The 19,650-nt window shown below is 44.5% G+C and overlaps 1 protein-coding gene across 12 annotated transcripts in view; it reads right to left on the reverse strand.

Moving 5' to 3' along the window:
* LOC138765172 (transcription factor SOX-13-like) overlaps positions 1-19,650 on the reverse strand; it is a 167,798-nt gene that overhangs the window by 38,594 nt on the left and 109,554 nt on the right. For 4 of the 12 annotated variants that reach the window (XM_069942055.1, XM_069942060.1, XM_069942057.1 and 1 more), the window contains one exon: positions 5,966-6,185. In XM_069942055.1, the coding sequence (XP_069798156.1) occupies positions 5,966-6,184 (219 nt within the window). In that variant the 5' untranslated portion in view covers position 6,185. Of the gene's footprint in view, positions 1-5,965; positions 6,186-6,629; positions 6,667-9,091; positions 10,826-10,847; positions 10,949-19,650 lie in introns of those variants that run through there. The other 8 variants (XM_069942052.1, XM_069942061.1, XM_069942050.1 and 5 more) reach the window with 5 other exon arrangements.

The following is a 19,650-nucleotide window of genomic DNA, read 5'->3' on the forward strand; positions in this document are numbered from 1 at the left end:
AAGAAAAATGCAATGTTTTGATAGGCTGTGGACAGTGAGGAGAAGGGATGTGACCAAGAAGGTGGCTTTCCCGTGCGTCAGAACAGAAGACAACTTGAGAATACAACAATGGTACATAGAAATAAATAACTGTATTCCATTAGAAAAAATAACATATAATTTAAGAAATAATATCACAATATTCAAACAAATATGGGAACCATACATGAAATACAATAGAGAAATCCTACCACGGACCTCCACCACCTAAAATGAAGGGGAAGACAACGAAATGAACTGACCCGGTATATAAAATTAAAAGACAAAAATTTCTGTTTATTTTTATTAAGTGACGACATTGTTTAACGGGTTTAATGTATCTTATAGATTGAACTTTAAATAAATATGAAGGGGGGGGGTGAGGGAGGGAGGGAAGGGAGGGGGAAAAAGGGGAGAAAATGACACTGTATATATTCAAGAGAAAAAATGTCTGTATGTATTTTGGTCAGTATGGTTTATAGTGTGAAAAATAAAAAAATTTAAAAAAAAAGAACAGAGCAATGGGCTAAATAACCCGCTTGCATGATGTACAATACTATCCAATTTGGCCTGCTTTTAACAGAGAGATGAAGCCATTCTGCAGAAACAAATTCTAAACAATTGGTTTTGCTGGGAAATTCCAGTTTGATGCTTTGATCAAAGCAGAGATGTACGGAAATATACAGAAGTGTTGGAGAAACTCGTCGGGTCCCGCAGCATCCATAGGAAGTAAAAGGTAAACAACATTTCAGGCCTGGTCAGGTCCCGCAGCAAAAGGTAAACAACATTTCGGGCCTGAGCCGTTCATCAAGGTATGGCCAAAATCTTTACAAAAGGGCTCAGGCCCAATGCAGAACCTGCTGAGTTTCTCCAGCATGTTTGTGTCTTCTTCTTCTTTCTTTGGCTTGGCTTCGCGGACGAAGATTTATGGAGGGGGTAAAAAGTCCACGTCAGCTGCAGGCTCGTTTGTGGCTGACCAGTCCGATGCGGGACAGGCAGACACGATTGCAGCGGTTGCAAGGGAAAATTGGTTGGTTGGGGTTGGGTGTTGGGTTTTTCCTCCTTTGCCTTTTGTCCGTGAGGTGGGCTCTGCGGTCTTCTTCAAAGGAGGCTGCTGCCCGCCAAACTGTGAGGCGCCAAGATGCACGGTTTGAGGCGTTATCAGCCCACTGGCGGTGGTCAATGTGGCAGGCACCAAGAGATTTCTTTAGGCAGTCCTTGTACCTTTTCTTTGGTGCACCTCTGTCACGGTGGCCAGTGGAGAGCTCGCCATATAATACGATCTTGGGAAGGCGATTGTCCTCCATTCTGGAGACGTGACCCATCCAGCGCAGCTGGATCTTCAGCAGCGTGGACTCGATGCTGTCGACCTCTGCCATCTCGAGTACCTCAACGTTAGGGGTGTGAGCGCTCCAATGGATGTTGAGGATGGAGCGGAGACAACGCTGGTGGAAGCGTTCTAGGAGCCGTAGGTGGTGCCGGTAGAGGACCCATGATTCGGAGCCGAACAGGAGTGTGGGTATGACAACGGCTCTGTATACGCTTATCTTTGTAAGGCTGGCGGCAAAACTCTGCATGCCAAACTGCATGAGTTTTTCAAGCTTTGTTGGGACCAAGGTAAACTGCCTCAGGATCTTCGTGATGCCACCATCATCACCCTGTACAAAAACAAAGGCGAGAAATCAGACTGCTCAAACTACAGGGGAATCACGTTGCTCTCCATTGCAGGCAAAATCTTCGCTAGGATTCTACTAAATAGAATAATACCTAGTGTCGCCGAGAATATTCTCCCAGAATCACAGTGCGGCTTTCGCGCAAACAGAGGAACCACTGACATGGTCTTTGCCCTCAGACAGCTCCTAGAAAAGTGCAGAGAACAAAACAAAGGATTCTACATCACCTTTGTTGACCTCACCAAAGCCTTCGACACCGTGAGCAGGAAAGGGCTTTGGCAAATACTAGAGCGCATCGGATGTCCCCCAAAGTTCCTCAACATGATTATCCAACTGCACGAAAACCAACAAGGTCGGGTCAGATACAGCAATGAGCTCTCTGAACCCTTCTCCATTAACAATGGCATGAAGCAAGGCTGTGTTCTCGCACCAACCCTCTTTTCAATCTTCTTCAGCATGATGCTGAACCAAGCCATGAAAGACCCCAACAATGAAGACGCTGTTTACATCCGGTACCGCACGGATGGCAGTCTCTTCAATCTGAGGCGCCTGCAAGCTCACACCAAGACACAAGAGAAACTTGTCCGTGAACTACTCTTTGCAGACGATGCCGCTTTAGTTGCCCATTCAGAGCCAGCTCTTCAGCGCTTGACGTCCTGCTTTGCGGAAACTGCCAAAATGTTTGGCCTGGAAGTCAGCCTGAAGAAAACTGAGGTCCTCCATCAGCCAGCTCCCCACCATGACTACCAGCCCCCCCACATCTCCATCGGGCACACAAAATTCAAAACGGTCAACCAGTTTACCTATCTCGGCTGCACCATTTCATCAGATGCAAGGATCGACAATGAGATAGACAACAGACTCGCCAAGGCAAATAGCGCCTTTGGAAGACTACACAAAAGAGTCTGGAAAAACAACCAACTGAAAAACCTCACAAAGATGTTTGTGTATTCCACTACAATTACAGTGTCCGCACACATTCCTGTGCAACTCCAGTGATGAAGTGACTCAGCCTCAAATAAAAGGCCAACATGCAAATTTTATTTTTTGTGACTTTCTGCCACACAACAGGTTGACCAGCTGTTTACACATGCTGGGTTAACACCTGGAGATTGGATGAGAAAAACATCACACTGTTGTATCATTTAGCCCTGCTGATACACAGAACACAGTCACAGCAAGTCTTCCTGACTTACTGATGATGGTTTGTGGCAAGAATTCAGGTAGTTCACCTACTCACCAAGCTACATATTCACTCACACTTATCCTGATGAAGGCCTTGTTTGTAACGGTGAGAAGTTTGAGAGGACTGAGCTCTTATGCAGATAACAGAGACTGGCAAGGATAAGTATCCAATCAACTGATACAATTCGTGTAACTAATGTAACTGCACTAAGTAATCCTACCTGTTTCAATGTCCTGATAAATGCATTTAAAAACACTAACCATACAGATGACTGGGTTCAAATTGGGGCAACACGGTTAGTCTAAGTGGATTTTCCCTGGAGGTGCTCTGGTTTCCTCCCACCATTTGAAATGAACTGAGGATGTAGGTTAATTGGGTGTAAATTGGGCACCACGGACTCATGGGCCAAAATGGACTGTTGCCATGTTGTATGTATAAATTTAAATTTAAATTCCACCAATCTTTCTATCCGTGGACTTTTCCATAAATTCAAGGACTTCATTTGTGACCATCCAAATGGTCGGCTACCCAATTATCATGCACCTGATAACCAAGGAATACACGTGTGCATATCCTGGGAATTATGACTTCCCTGAATATGCACACGTGTATTCCTTGGTAACACGAGATATTCAACGTCACAGAGGTAATGCATTTACATTGGATGGTCACAAGGAGGAGGAGATGGGAGGGGCGCAATGTTGGGGGGAGCTCAGATGCTGCTCTCTACTTGGGTTGGTCCTGCAATCTGGGGGCTTGGCAATAATCAGTTTGTAATTCTCCGGAGGTTATGGGGGCACAGGAGGAGATGGCATCAGAGGAGGTAGTGGAATTCGATATCTTAGGGACTCTTTTGGTTTTCTTTCTCATCTTGGTGATGCTGGACATGAAGCCTTTGTGAGCTTTTACAAGGCAAAAAAGGGAAAAAGAAAGAGACGTTGATGCATTTAGTGCAAATCGAATCTTGAAATTGTGACTCCCTGCTCCTTCTTCAGATCAGTGAATTAGTTTATCTCCTCTTATAAATATCACTGGTAGTACAATACACATTGCACTTGACCTCCTTTCTTGTTTAACCTCTGATTGTGTATCACTTCCACAGGAGAAGGGAGTTCATCCAGATCCCACACTCGAATCTCTGGAGAACGACAGGGAGGGGAGACAGATACTTTCCTGAGCGCCTGGCCAACATCACAGCCTCCCAGGGTCCAGTTACACAAGCTCTGTGATCACAGTCTTCTCCTTGCTTTTCACAATGCCAAGGAGAAAGTAGTAGAGATTCACCGCCAGAGGGAGAAGGTAGTGGTGATTCACCGCCAGAGGGAGAAGGTAGTGGTGATTCACCGCCAGAGGGAGAAGGTAGTGGTGATTCACCGCCATGGAGAGGGTAGTAGTGATTCACCGCCATGGAGAGGGTAGTGGTGATTCACCGCCATGGAGAAGGTAGTGGTGATTCACCGCCATGGAGAAGGTAGTGGTGATTCACCGCCAGAGGGAGAAGGTAGTGGTGATTCACCGCCATGGAGAGGGTAGTAGTGATTCACCGCCATGGAGAGGGTAGTGGTGATTCACCACCATGGAGAAGGTAGTGGTGATTCACCGCCATGGAGAGGGTAGTGGTGATTCACCACCATGGAAAAGGTAGTGGTGATTCACCGCCATGGAGAAGGTAGTGGTGATTCACCGCCAGAAGGAGAAGGTAGTGGTGATTCACCGCCATGGAGAGGGTAGTGGTGATTCACCACCATGGAGAAGGTAGTGGTGATTCACCACCATGGAGAAGGTAGTGGTGATTCACCGCCAGAGGGAGAAGGTAGTGGTGATTCACCGCCAGAGGGAGAAGGTAGTGGTAATTCATTGCCAGAGGGAGACAGTAGTGGTGATTCACCGCCAATGGCGATGCTGCCTTTTAACCTATTAGCCCACTTCAGACAAAGTTCACAACATCACTCAAGGAGGTGTGCTACATCAGAGAAAGGTGGCGTGATCCTGTCTTTACAGGGACTTTATTCTTTTCATGCTTCGCAAGATTTTCTCACCTTTGCATTGCATGCAAAAGAAAGCTTTTCACAGCAACTGATATTATTAGGAACGCTGGCCGAGCAATGCTACTGGCAATTCTTTGTTTGCCTTTAGAGCAGCCAAAAGTTGAAGTCTATCGTGTATGTTACATTTTCTGTATGACAATAAAAGGAACCTTGAACTCATGACAATAATAAATAAATCTATACAAGTCTGAAATCTAGCTCAGGCAGACCAAGGAAACACAATCTCAAAAGGTGACATGGTTACAATACTGACCTGAGCTTTTTGTTTGAAAAAATGATCCCCAACTGAAAAAAATAACAATACACTCATTTCCTTGTACCATTTAGATTAGATTTGAATCCTGCATTCATTGATCGTTAGTTTCCAGGAGCCATGGTGAAACTGCAGCTCATAACCTCCTGGTCATTTCACTGCTAGAAATCCAATCAGTTACCACAATATTCAAAGCAATTTTGCCATTGCCTGACATATAAACGTGAAAGCTTCTACACAGAAATTAAAATGTAAAAAAAACGATATTCATCCCTTTGTCCTATTCACACTCTCTGCACTTCATCGTTCTCCTTCCCCATTCGAAGGAAGGCTCCTTAACCAAAACACCAGCACTGTTTCCCATCTCACAACCCTGATGCTAAACACTTACAGCATTTTACAATATGATTTGCCATGATTCTGGACAGGTTTAAGGTGAGAGGGGAAAGATTTAAGAGGGATCTGGGAGGCAACATTTTCACTTGGACCATAGTCCACAAATGGAATGAACTACCAGAAGAAACTATAGAAGCTGTTACAATTACGATGTTAAAAAGATATTTGGACAGGGAAAGGTTTAAGAAGGATGAGGACGAAATACAGACAAATGGGACCGGCCCAGAATGTCAATTTGTGGATTGGTTGAGTCAAAGGATCTGTTCAATGCTTTATGATTACATGACTCCTGCCCTGTTCTAGCGTATGTTTCTCCAGAATCTGTCCAAGATTCAACACAAGCTGCGATTTAGATCTGACTCAAGTTCACACACTTGCTTTGGGAACTTACATGCGTTTGTTTTGTGACCCCCAACCGTTCTAGGTCGTGGTTCTCTCTCCCCACTGCCGCTTTGGCCTGAAGCCCCTCAGGATGAGGTTTGTCGGTATGTGAAATGCTGTGGGGTCCGTAACAGGTCCGCTCTTCCTCGACCTCCTCCACTTTAACCTGGTCGTGGACCATGATCGTATCTCCATACACTTCCATGCAACGTGCTGGTCGAGCGGACATTCTGTGGGTTGAAATGTAACATTTGGTCAGCTTGCCTGGGATTCAAATTGAAACACAGCCTGCCAGTCTGAACCAGCTCAAGCAGAGTGTTGAGTGAGGGAATCAATCACACGTGATTAAAAGGGGCATTTTCAAGCGCATTAGCAATGTAATCAGAAGGAACAGAAAATAAAAAGTCTGCAGTTGATGGAAATCTGAAAACAGAAATTTTACATTTTAAACTTAGACACACACAGCACAGTAACAGGTCCTTCTGGCACACATGCCCAAATGCCAAAATATCCTATTAAGTGCTGAACAATTTGAAGGGTGGGAGGAAACCAGAGCACCCGGAGAAAATCCATGCAGACATGGAGAGAATGTACAAACTCCTTACAGACAGCGCCAAATTTGAACCCAAGTGTCGCTGGCTCTATAATAGCGTTGCGCTAACCACTATACTAACCGAGCTGCTTGGAAACACTTAGCAGGTCAGGCAGCATCTGTGGAAAGAGAAAGGGATGTAATATTTGAGAGAAAAAGGTTTGGTTAGAAACTTCTGCAAATGCACAAGATAAAGGAATAAAACGCTTTACTCATTTTCTCAGTAGGCAAGTTGCCACTCACAAGAATTCAGTGCGAAGTCGACTTCTGGAAATGCACAACCAATTCTGCACTCAACCAAAGGGGAATATTGGTTTTGCCTCTGTGCAGCCAATCGGGAGCATGTCACCCACCCACCACCACCTTCCCCCGGCTCCAGCAAATGTAGCGTGGGCGCCAAAACCGATGATCAGACAGCGAGACAGAGGAGAGATTTGCAGTGATAACAATATCACGGACAACAAAAGTAACTCAAATAATTCAACCTACAAGTCAAACAGTTTGAGGCAACGTGGCAGTGAGAATAGGTCCAAACAAAAGGTAGCACAACAACAGAAACTGCCTTGTACTGGAAAGGGGATGGAGAACGGGAGCAGGAGGAAGTTGAACAATGGGCCTCCGGACAAAAGAAATCAAACAAAGGGGAAATGTGACAAGAGGACAATAGCATACAGTTTTCTCCGTCATTCCTGCTTTCATGGCAGGTTTATCTCTCTTTCCTTCCCTTTCCAAAGCCTCCTGTTTGGATTTCATCATATCTTATTTCCTTTCAACACATTTCTTTGTCCACTGGACTGGATTTTGATCTGCAATCAAGTTAATGTGACTTTTAATTTGAGCTCTTGTGTGAGTCAACACTAACCACAGGACTGAATGCAACTATTAACTCTTCCAGTGCTGAAGTGCTTTGTTTTGTGTTCTAGACCATGGGAATTGTAAAACTTAAATTTCTGGGCCAGGCCTCGATACACAACACTCCCAGTATTTGAGGACTGATATACCGATCATTTCTCCAGCTTTTTGACACTCGGATATATTTAAGACCTTGTTTTTTTTTAAAAGAATTCTCTCCTTAAAGAATCCTTCAACCTCTCAACGCTCCTTGACATCCACGTCTATCACCATAGGTTGCCTGATGTATCAAACACTCAGTCACTTCAATTCTTTGTCAAACCCTGGGATATTTTTAGTAAATTAAAAGGTGATACACCAATGTAGTTGTTCTTGCTTTGCCGTATCAAACAAGTGATGGATCGTAAAGCTCCTGCCATTCACTCATATATTTCTTCACAAAATGTGGCAGATTCTCTGAAAGGCAACGGTAAGTTGAACCTCCCCTTGTTACGCTGATCATAGACCACTCCAACACCACAAAAGGACTGTACGCACTTTTGGGATGCCACTCTTTTTTCTCTTGCACTATGGTAACTGAATATTTATTGGCTACCCATCTTTTGTACTTATTAAGTTAAACAAGAAGGCTTGCAAATACCGATTGTAGTTCAGTACACAGAAGTGCTGAATGAAGGGCTTAGAAGGCCCGAACTGTTGGTCACGAAGCGATCTTTGCTACGTGAAGAACGCTGTGTGACCTGCAGACTTCCTCCAGCACGTTTGTGTACTACATTTTGTATTTATTATCTATTTTTAATTTAATGTACACTACTGTCGTTCTTTTCATGAGGTACCTGTTCAGCTTGCAGCGAATTTTGGCACATATTCACAGTGCACAATATACATGATAATAAACTTGTTATCATTGTTACAAATCACAGCTGACATGGAGGGAAAGCCAACGTGAGTAAAGCCTGCCCAGTTCGTATGAGGAATTGGACCTCGACTTCAAATTCTTGGGTGTCAACATCTCTGAAGATTTATCCTGGGGCTTTCATGTCGATAAATCATGGAGAAGGCTCCCCACTGGCTATACTTCATTGGGAGTTTGAAGAGATTTGGTATGTCACAAAAGGTTCTTGCAAACCTCTACAGGTACCGTGGAAAGCATTCTGACTGGTTGCATCACTGTCTGGTATGGAAGTGCTAATGCACAGGACACAAAGAGGCCGCGGAGAGTTGTGAACTCAGCCAGCACTCTCATGGGCATCGCTCTTCACTCCATTAAGGACATCCACAAGAGGTGGTGTCTCAAGAAAGCAGTCTCTATCCTCAAGGATCACTGAGGTCATACCCTCTTCTCACTGCTACCTTCAGGAAGGAGGTACAGGAGCCTGAAAATAAACACCCAACATAACAAAAACAGCTTCTTCCCCTCTGCTGTCAGATTTCTAAATGGACAATGAATGACAGGCATTACCTCACTTTTTCTCTACTTTTGCACTAATTTATTAATCTTAAATAATATATAATTGATAGGAATTTTTGCATCTGTGATGCTACCACAAAACAACGAATTTCACAACACGTTTATGACAATAAATTCTGATTCTATTTCAGCCACGAGACATGGAAAAATTTGAAAAGCAGTACAAAGAATCCCAACTCAAACTGTTGGCAGACAATTTCTCCCCACAGATGCTGGCTGACCTGGTGTTCTTCCAGCAGTTCATTGTTTGCTCAATATTCTAGCATCTGCAGTTCTTATGCTTCTTTGTTTCAACGGTGACCGGAACATATTTAAGAATTTATTCATAGACTTGAATGAATATGCAACAAGTGGTCGGTGACCTGCGTGGATGAGTGCATGCCCAGAAGCCGATGTCCAGGTATGACCTGCGGGAGGCCATCACTGAAGCAAAGTGGCAAATCCGGAGGAAGCTAGAGACAGAGACAGGCCAGCTATGGCAGGGAGTGCAGTCCATTACAGCCTACAAAGCGAGGGTGAACACTATAGATTACTGATGCTTCATTAGTGAATGAGCTGAACACCTTCTATGCCTGCTTTGATAAGAATAACCAAACAGTGCCTATTAGAAACCCTGAAAAGGCCGAGGACTCTGTGATATCTGTCTCTGAAGGCAACATCAGAATATCATTCAAGAGCATCAACCCTCTCATAGCGTCAGGCCCTGGTAGGGTACTGAAAACCTGCACCAGAGTGTTCATGGATATTTTCAACCTCTTATTGCTGCAGTTAGAGGTTCCCTCCTACTTCATAATGGCATCAATCATCCCGGTACCCAAGAAGAGTAGAGTGAGCTGCCTCAACGACAACCGCCCAGTAGAACTAACTTCTACTGTGATGAAATGCTTCAAGAGGCTGGTCACGGCAGAATTAACATGAACCTAAGTGAAGATCGCGACCCGCTGCAATTTGCTACCATCACAAACGCTCCATAGTAATGTGGTTATAAATGAATGTTTCCACTCTGACGCAAAACACCGAATTTCATGACTTGTTCATGACAATAAAATTCTGATTCTATTCATCTTAACCTGGTCCTCAAACACTCAACAGCCAATAGACAACCTCAACCATTCCAATGATGCATCACCCGCTCAAATTTGCACCGAACTCCACTTTGGATATGTGCACAAGTACCCGGAGAAGACATTTTGATGAAAAGATCAGGCTCCATCTCACTTACTTTCTTCCTTTCTGACAGACGAGGGAACAAAGTGTCCACTTTGTAGGTGGATTGTGGAGGGTCATGAGACCTCTCCACCTGGAATCAGGTGGGAATGTGGATTGTGGAGGGTCATGCGATCTCACTGTCTAGAACCTGGTGGGAGTGTGGATGGTCAAGTGACCTTTCCATTTGGAACATGGTGGGAGTGTAGATTGTGGAGGGTCATGTGACCTCTCCATCTGAAACCTGGTGGGAATGTGGATTGTGGAGGGACACGTGGGCTCTCCATCTAGAAACTAGTCAGAAGTCACATCACCTGCCAATTGAGCATGGACTCTGCTCACAATTACTTTATTAACAAAAATTCACCTTCAAACTTTAATTCAAAATCCCCCTTTTATAACAATGCCCACTGGTTACTATGCAAATTTCTATAACTGTGTAAAACTAATAAATTCCCCAGCCTAAACCACATAACACATACTCCCAGCCCAGACCTGGCTAAGAACCGCACTGGAGGGCACTGACATCATCCGGGCGTCACGTGGTCCCCAAGCGTGGGTTTCTGAGCCCCAAGCTGGAAGGAAGGGAAACCCCCGATGGCGCCATTTTGGCCGGCTGCCCTGCCGCGTGGCTTACGAGCGGGGCCGGTTCGCCTGCCTTGTGGTGAGCTGCCACAATATGTAATTAAAGTCTAAGTTATATTTCCAACCAGCCCACAGAAAAACGTAGACACAAAACAAACACAAAACACACAAGACTCTGATCTTAACCGAAGCAAAGATCATAACTGAAGCCAAAAGATCTTTGAGAGAGAGGGCACAAAATTCAAAGCTGTCTTCTTGTGTTGCTTGCAGAGAGAGGAACAATGGCTTGGTCCGGATCCTCCTGGCGGCCTTTGGAATGTTCATTCCCTTTAAAATACCAAACATTCTAAACTGCCTCCCAGACAATGACTTTGCTTGGGCCTCCTTCCACTTCACAGCCACACCCAGTGGTGATTTGTCTTCCAAGTCCAGAAATTTCTAGATCATCTTCTGCACATGCCCAGTCCATCTCCCACTCTCTCAGCAGTCCACCTTCACCTTGGCTCTCTAAGGCAAACCGTCACTTTCCAACACAAAACCACACAACACATAGGCCAATACACAACCCAGAACTCTGCAACAGATGTGACTGATTATAGTGTATTGTGTGATTGAGAGTACTAGTTGTCTCCCTTATGTGTGTTTTAATAAAGATCCTTCTTGTGTTCAGACTGTGCCCAGACTCATTTCTCTTTGAACCCACTGAACTTTTCCCTTCCCACACAAAATGTTACTTTCTCTCCTTGTGTGCAAGGCATTGTCTCCAACCTTTTCCCAGTCTGAGGAATCTGCTCGCCTCTATTCCTGGTGCAGAGGTTATGAAGGAGGCAAATGAACTGTTGGTTTTCATTGTTCGTGGGATTGAATTTAAGAACAGGGAGTTTCAGCTGCAACTGCACAGGGTACTGGTGAGGTCACACCATGTAGTTCTCGTCTCCTTACTTGAGAAAGGATACACTGGGTTTGGAGGCGGTGTAGAGGAGGTTCACTGGTTGATTCCGGAGATGAGGGGAGGTCTAGGAGGAGAGGTTTAATCCCCGAGGACTATACTCATCTGAATGCAGAAAAACGAGAGGGAATCTTATAGAAACATAAAATTATTAAAGGATAGATAAGAGAGGCAGGGAAGTCATTTCCACTGGTAGATGAAACTAGAATTACAGGGCATAGCCTCAAGATTTTGGAGAATAGATTTAGGACAGAGGAACTGTTGTCAAGTTGCTCTTGTTGAAGCTAATTAATCTTCCTTTATCCATTGTAATCTAATATTCTGTAAATTGTGCTCTTTACACAGCTGTATGAATGTTAGAGATAGCATGTGAAGTGTTCACAGAAGAACTCCTCTTACTGTACAAGATATTTGGTAACAAAGAAACTTAAGTAAATTATACTGAGGCACCTTTCGAAGACTGCAGCTCAATCCCTCATCATTCTCACTCACATCCCCATGGCAACCAGAACAGTTCACCTCTTGCTCTTCATAATGGCCTTGCAATCCACAAAATGACAGCAGTGGTTACCTACATAAAATTTATTTTACGCTGGAAATGCTTTGAGGCATTTGAAACTTGTAACAAACTATTTTATAGACCCCTGCTTTTGTTTATATTTTGGAAGGTCAAACTTGAAGGGAGTGTACCTGTACATGGTTAATGGCAAGATTCTTAACAGTGTGGAAGAACAGAGGGGACTTGGGGTCCAACTCCATAGATCACTCAAGGTTTCCATGCAGGTTGATAGGGATGTTAAGAAGGCTTATGGTATGCTGCTGGCCTTCATTAGTTGGGGGATTGGGTTCAAGAGTCATGAGATAATGTTGCAGTTCTATAAAAGTATGGTTAGACCACAGTTGAAATAATGTGTTCAGTTCTGGTCAACTCATTACAGGAAAGATGTGGAAACTGTGGAAAGGGTGGAGAGGAGGTTTACCAGGATGATGTCTGGATTGGAGAACATGCCTTATGAGGCAAGCTTAGCAGAGTTTGTTTTTTTTAAAACATATAGCACCACAATAGGCCTTTCCAGCCCATGTCTCCCAATTACACCAAATTAACCTACAACCCCCATATGTGGGAGAAAACTGGAGCACCCTGAAAAAATCCATGCAGACCGGGAGAAAACATACAAACTCCTTACAAACAGTGCCGGATTGGAACCCAGATCACTGGCGCTGAAAAGCATTGCGCTAACTTCTATGCTAATCGTGCCACTCAATTTGGAGTGAAGAAGCATGAGAGGTGATTTAATAGAGGTCTATAAGATTATAAGAGGTGTAGAAAGGGTGGACAAGGCAGCACCTATTTCCTGACACGAGAGTAGGAAACACCAGACGACACCTGAACAAGGTGAGGGGAGGAAAGTTTAGGGAGATGTCACAGGCAAATTTTTTTTTACACACAGAGTAGTGGGTGCTTGGAATGCATTGCCAGAGTGGTGGTGGAGGCTGGTGCAATAAGGACATTTAGAAGACTCTTGAATAGGCACATGGATGCAAGAAAAATAGAGGGTTATGTGTGTGAGGTAGGGAAGGTTTAGTTTGTTGAGTAGGTTTGTATGGGTCAACACATCATTGTGGGCCAAAGGTCCTGTGTTATGCTGTAATGTTCTATGAGTCTGTTGGGATCTAAAGTGAAGGGATGGCATTGGGACAAGTTTCCAAACACACGATGAAACCCAAGAGACAAAAGCATTGAAGAACCTGACTTGGAATAAATAAGGTACTGGTGACCATATTAGAGATAATACGGTCACTGTGCCCAACATGGAAGCTTTGTCATGAAAGCTCAGGGTTGACAATATGCTATCAATCCTTTGTGAGCTGCAAACAAAACAAACAAAGAGCAGGAGAGGGGAAGTTGGCAAGAAAATACAATGGCGCCTCTTTCATTCAGCATCAGGGACAATCTGGCATTGTTGGACACCCAAGAAAAGATGGTCTTCAGAAAGTACTGAGACAGTGGGTCTGTTCTGTACACTCACTGAGAAACTCATCAATACCCCCTGAAAGATTTTCAGAGGACAAGGAGCCAACCTTTGGTGACGGAGTGTCTCAATCCTAGCTGACACTTAACTAATGGTGGGAGTGGCAGTAGGGGAGGAAACGGGAGTTCAAGTGTCATGGTGGTTGTGTAGGGCCACAGACAGTGAAAGCATTTTACCCAAATGGACTGCGCCAGAAACTGCCAGCTCTGTGGAAGCTACTCTGGAGTTCCTTGAGAATAAATTCCTTGTGGTCTGTGGAACACACAAGTGTGCTGGAGAAACTCAGCAGCTTGCACAGCATCCAGGGGAAGCAGAGGGTAGCCGACATTTCGGGCCTGGGCCCTTTGTCAGGTATACGTAAATAAGTAAACGAATGCACCCTGAATAATAAGATGCAAGTCAGGTGCCTGAATATAAAGCTGGGGTAGGGAATAGGAGAGGAGAGAAGGGAGGAAGGAATGGTGGGGGGTGGGGTGAGGAGAACACCAACAGGTGGGTGGGGGAGGGAGGGTTGGGGAAAACACGGAGAAATAATGAGGGTGGGAGGGTACCAAAGAACAGGAGCTCATTTTCATCTTCTCTATCACAAACACACATATAAAATGCATGCACACACATCAGACGCACATGTGTTCATGCTGACACACCCCCCACACACATGCACCATATGCACACACCACACAGATGCCACAAGTACAGACACACATGACATGGCATGATCTTGAGCTCCTCTGCTCAAGATCAGAAGAAAATGCAAAGCCTTTCTATGATTCTCCTCCCCACTCCATGACCCTGACACTTTATGTACCTGATGGAAATGCAACACATGCTCTTTCACCTCCTCTGTTGCACAGGAGCAAAAAAAAGCAGAGGCAGAAGTTGGCCACCCAGCCCACCATTCAAACAGATCTGGCCATGAACTCAGCTCCACCACTGCCTTTTCCCCTTAATTCCCTCATTATGCAAATATCTATCTCTTTGGCTTGGCTTCGCCGACAAGGATTTATGGAGGGGTAATGTCCACGTCTGCTGCAGGCTCGTTGGTGACTGACAAGTCCGATGCGGGACAGGCAGGCACAGTTGCAGTGGTTGCAAGGGAAAATTGGTGGGTTGGGGTTGGGTGTTGGGTTTTTCCTCCTTTGTCTTTTGTCAGTGAGGTGGGCTCTGCGGTCTTCTTCACAGGAGGTTGCTGCCCGCCGAACTGTGAGGCGCCAAGATGCACGGTTGGAGGCGAGATCAGCCCACTGGCGGTGGTCAATGTGGCAGGCACCAAGAGATTTCTTTAAGCAGTCCTTGTACCTCTTCTTGGGTGCACCTCTGTCTCGGTGGCCAGTGGAGAGCTCGCCATAGAACACAATCTTGGGAAGGCAATAGTCCTCCATTCTGGAGACGTGACCCACCCAGCGCAGCATAGATTCGATGCTTGCGGACTCTGCCAGCTCGAGTACTTCGATGTTGGTGATGAAGTCATTCCAATGAATGTTGAGGATGGAGCGGAGACAGCACTGATGGAAGCGTTCTAGGAGCCGTAGGTGATGCCGGTAGAGGACCCATGATTCGGAGCCGAACAGGGGCATGGGTATGACAACGGCTCTGTACACGCTGATCTTTGTGTGTTTCTTCAGGTGGTTGTTTTTCCAGACTCTTTTGTGTAGTCTTCCAAAGGCGCTATTTGGCTTGGCGAGTCTGTTGTCTATCTCTTTCTCGATCCTTGCATCAGATGAAATGGTGCAGCCGAGGTAGGAAAACTGGTTGACTGTTTTGAGTTCTGTGTGCCCGATGGAGATGTGGGGGAGCTGGTGGTCATGGTGGGGAGCTGGCTGATGGAGGACCTCAGTTTTCTTCAGGCTGACTTCCAGGCTAAACATTTTGGCAGTTTCCGCAAAACAGGACGTCATGCGCTGGAGAGCTGGCTCTAATTGGGCAACTAAAGCGGCATCGTCTTCAAAGAGTAGTTTACGGAAAAGTTGCTCGTGTCTTGGTGTGAGCTTGCAGGCGCCTCAGATTGAAGAGACTGCCATCCGTGCGGTACCGGATGTAAACACCGTCTTCATTGTTGAGGTCTTTCTATCTATCTGCGCCTTAAAAAATTTGATGAGGCAGCCTCTACTGTTTCCTTGGGCAGAGACCACCATCCAGCACCATCAGGGTCCTAAACAGTTACTTCACGTGAGTATTTCAGGTGCATTTCCTCGAATCTCATTATGTTTGGTTCTCCAGGTGTAGCTTTAGAACCATAGAACATTACAGCACAGGCCTTTTGGCCCTTCCAGTCTATGCCTTCTGCACATCAGTGAGGCCAAGCAGAGACTTGGGACAGTTTTGTAGAGCATCTATGCTCTGTCCACAGTGACCGTCCTGAGCTCCTGGTTGCATGCCATTTCACCTCCCCTTCCTTTCAGTCAGGTAAAGGATCCCCTCTCCCTTAATCTGTACTGTTCTGTTCTTTCCCCTTTTTTTGACCCCTTTCCCACCCATCTCCACCTGTTCTCATCTCCCCTCCTCCTTGGTTCCATTCCCCTCCATCCCCATCTCCCCACTGGGTTCTCCTGCTCTCCACTCTGCCCTCCCTACCCCACTTCAGTTCCACCTGGTTTCTCTTCATTCTCACCATCCCTTTTTCTCAGATCTCAAATTTAATCTCTGATTACCTACGCCACTCGGTACGACTCACCTTCCTCCACTTGACCCCCTAGTTTTTCTTGCTTCTCTCTTGCTTTTCCAGGCTCCTGCCAATCCTCTGCCTCTGTCCATCATATTTCACCTCTCTCTTGTTCCCAAACCCAGCCTTCCCACCCTGCCCTCTTTACACAGGTTTTCCTACCACATTTCCCCAGTCTCAAGAAAGGGGAAATAGCAACCATTCTTTTTCTCCCACTGAGTTCCTTTGGCAGAACAGGTTTGGCATTGCTGAATGTTTCCCCCTGAAAGAGATGAAGAGTAACTTGAAGAGCTAATGGCTCATAGCACCAGTGACCCATCAATCGATGCTTCTGGAGGCTGTGTGTTCATGCTGTGACCACACACTCTTTTTCCTTTCCTTGGGATGCTCCTCCTTTTAACCATTTTCAAAAGACTAACATCGATTGGTTGATTGGCTGCTGTACATTGTCTCCGGTGTGTCTGCAATTGTTTGAACCTGGTTGGTGGAGGTGGGGGGGTGGGTGGAAGGGGGCTGTTGATAGGAAGGTAGTTACAGGGAAAATTGGCAGGCGAATGGCAATGTTGAGAGCTGACATAGATGAGACGAGCCAAATGGCCCCCTTCTGATATCGTAACCTATTATGTAAACCCACCTCTCAGACACTCTGTCTGTGAAAATTCCTAATTTTGTAACAACGACCCTATATAAATCCCTCATAATCTTGCATAACTCTATTGGAACTGCATGAAATTATTTAATCAGAACCATGTCTGTCTCCAATAAATTTTATCCATGCTTCCTTCTGAACAGGATGGGAGTTTCTTGATTTCAAGGGAGTGATTTGTAGCTATCTCTGTTTTTATATAGTTCCAGCTGTTCTAACCTTTACTTCCGCCAGATGTCACCATTATATCAGCTGTAGTAGATACATTCACATTCTAGAGATTGGGTGGTTTGATAATTGCCAGCAATGATCTCTGAATGATACGTGGCTAATGAACAGAGGCACAGAGCAAACACAGCCTCTCAATTTGAAACTCATTGTTTCATACTAGGCTCTTCCTTTCCAAACACTGCTTGACTTCAACACTACAGGACCTGACAGCACGTTATCAGGAGTAAACATCACTAACTGCCTGTCCTGGACCAACCACATCGATGTTACAAACATGAAAGTGCACCAAAACTCAACTTTCTCAGAACCTTGAGGAAATCCAACATTCCCAAGGTATCTTACCAACTTTTATGGAAAGGACTATGTCCGAACGCATCAGAGCTTGCTATGAGAACTATTCTGCCCAAGACTGCAGAATTGTGAACGCAGCTCAGATAATCACACAAACCTCCATCAATTCCATCCATTTCTCCTTGCTGCCTCAGGAAAGCTGCCATCAAATGTATTATGTCAACCTGGAAACTGGAAGATAATTTGAAAATACAACAATGGTATATAGAAATGAATAAATGTATTCCATTAGAAAAAATAACATATAGTTTAAGAAATAATATTGAAATATTCGAACAAGTATGGGAGCCTTACATTAAATACAATAGCGAAAACCTACCGGGAACAAACATTACCTAAGTTGATGGAAGGAGAAGAAAAGAAAAGAATGGACTCAGTAGAATTTCTGGTGTATTTTTGTTGAATGACAACATTGTCTGACTGAATTAATGCAACCTAGATTGTATACCTAAAATGGATGAGAGGGGGGGGTGGGGGGGTGGCTTGGGAGGAGGGAGGGGGGGGAGAAAAAGTCACTGTAAATGTGTGGAAAAGAAAAGTGTATATCATGGCTATTGTGATTTATGGTGTGAAAAATAAAAAATTTAAAAAAAAATATAAAAAAAAGGAAAGCTGCCATCATATTAAAAGGCCAATCCCACATTCTCTTTTCTCCCTCCCCCCCCCCCACCTTCACTTCCACCAATTCCTTAGAGCATTTCAGTCTACCACCTTCCTCCTTCCTCTGTCTTCTGACCACATGAGTTTAGTGAACCCCAAGAATTCCTTCTGAATCTTTTCTTTCATTGGGAGATGGTCCTGAATTGTAAAGAGCAGCAAGAAGCAAAATGATGGATAATGATTTTCCATCAATTTCCCACAGATCTACACTGAGAATCATTTTCTGAAGTAACAGGGTGATAATGGAAATTTGTCATAAAATGGAAGATTCCCAGGATTTGCTGCTCACAGTACATGAACATTTAATGAATATGGGCATCAAGTGGCCAAGGAATTCCCTGCCTTAGTTTCAGCTACAACATGTGAGCATTCAGGAGGGATTAATCTCTGGGGAGAGAGGTGAGGGAGAACAGAATCTCCACCTTACAGGGAGAGACCTTCTCAAGTTACTAGTTGGAACTTTGCTTCATGCATCAATAACATCAAATCAAGGAAATGGGTGGATACTCAGGAGAGGGGTTTGGAAGATGCTCTCCCATCAAAAACTCTTAATTTTCTTTTCTTTGAAATAAATCTTGATGTCCCTAGAGGTTAATTCAGACTGAATATCCTGCTTTACAACAAAAAATGAACATCAACTCAATAACCATTAAAATTTCTTCTTCTCCTGAGATGCGGATATTTTCGTAAAAGGCTGTGCCATTAGGGACACACATTCCAAGAGCTACAAGTAAATAAATATTTACGTCCATCAATTTGGGGGTTGATGGGTAATTGTAAATTCTTGACTCAAAGCCAGAAAGTGACTCTGTGTGTGTGTGTGTGTGTGTGTGTGTGTGTGTGTGTGTGTGTTTAAATACGTATGCACACATATAATATACACACACATACATACACATAAAATTATGGTTTGAAAGCATTAAATTGCAAGATAGGTCAAGCTAGAACCCAGCCATCGTTAAGAATTATTGGAGTACAGAAATCTCAGAGAGTCAGTGGTGAGGGGACAGAAAAAGGATGAAAGGCAGTTGCAAAAGGAACAGTGGGTAGGGAATTTGCTGTGAAGGGAAATGGACAATATTTTAGGGTCAAGACCCTTCTTTCAGACTCAAAGAGAAAGCAGCCCTGCGTAAGGATTCAAAATGGACAATTACTATTATTTAAAAATGAAATATTTCTAACACAGGATCGAAATCCATCCAGAGGAATTCAACATACCCTGGTGAACAATGTTACGAGGAAGAGCAGTGCATCAGGGGACTAGAATTATCACTGGGGATGGTGCAATAGGGAGAGAAGACTTTTCCAAAATTGCTAGTTTAAAGGGGGCAAAGAAACCATGATCTTGTGTGCAGTGAATCATTCAGGAAGATTCAGATAGACACACACAAGTAGCATCAGTGTTCAAAATAGAATGGGTCACAAGAGAAATTATCTCCACTCATAGCTTTCCAATC

The sequence above is a fragment of the Narcine bancroftii genome, chromosome 5 (assembly GCF_036971445.1).
Source record: "Narcine bancroftii isolate sNarBan1 chromosome 5, sNarBan1.hap1, whole genome shotgun sequence".
Taxonomy (NCBI): Eukaryota; Metazoa; Chordata; class Chondrichthyes; order Torpediniformes; family Narcinidae; genus Narcine; species Narcine bancroftii.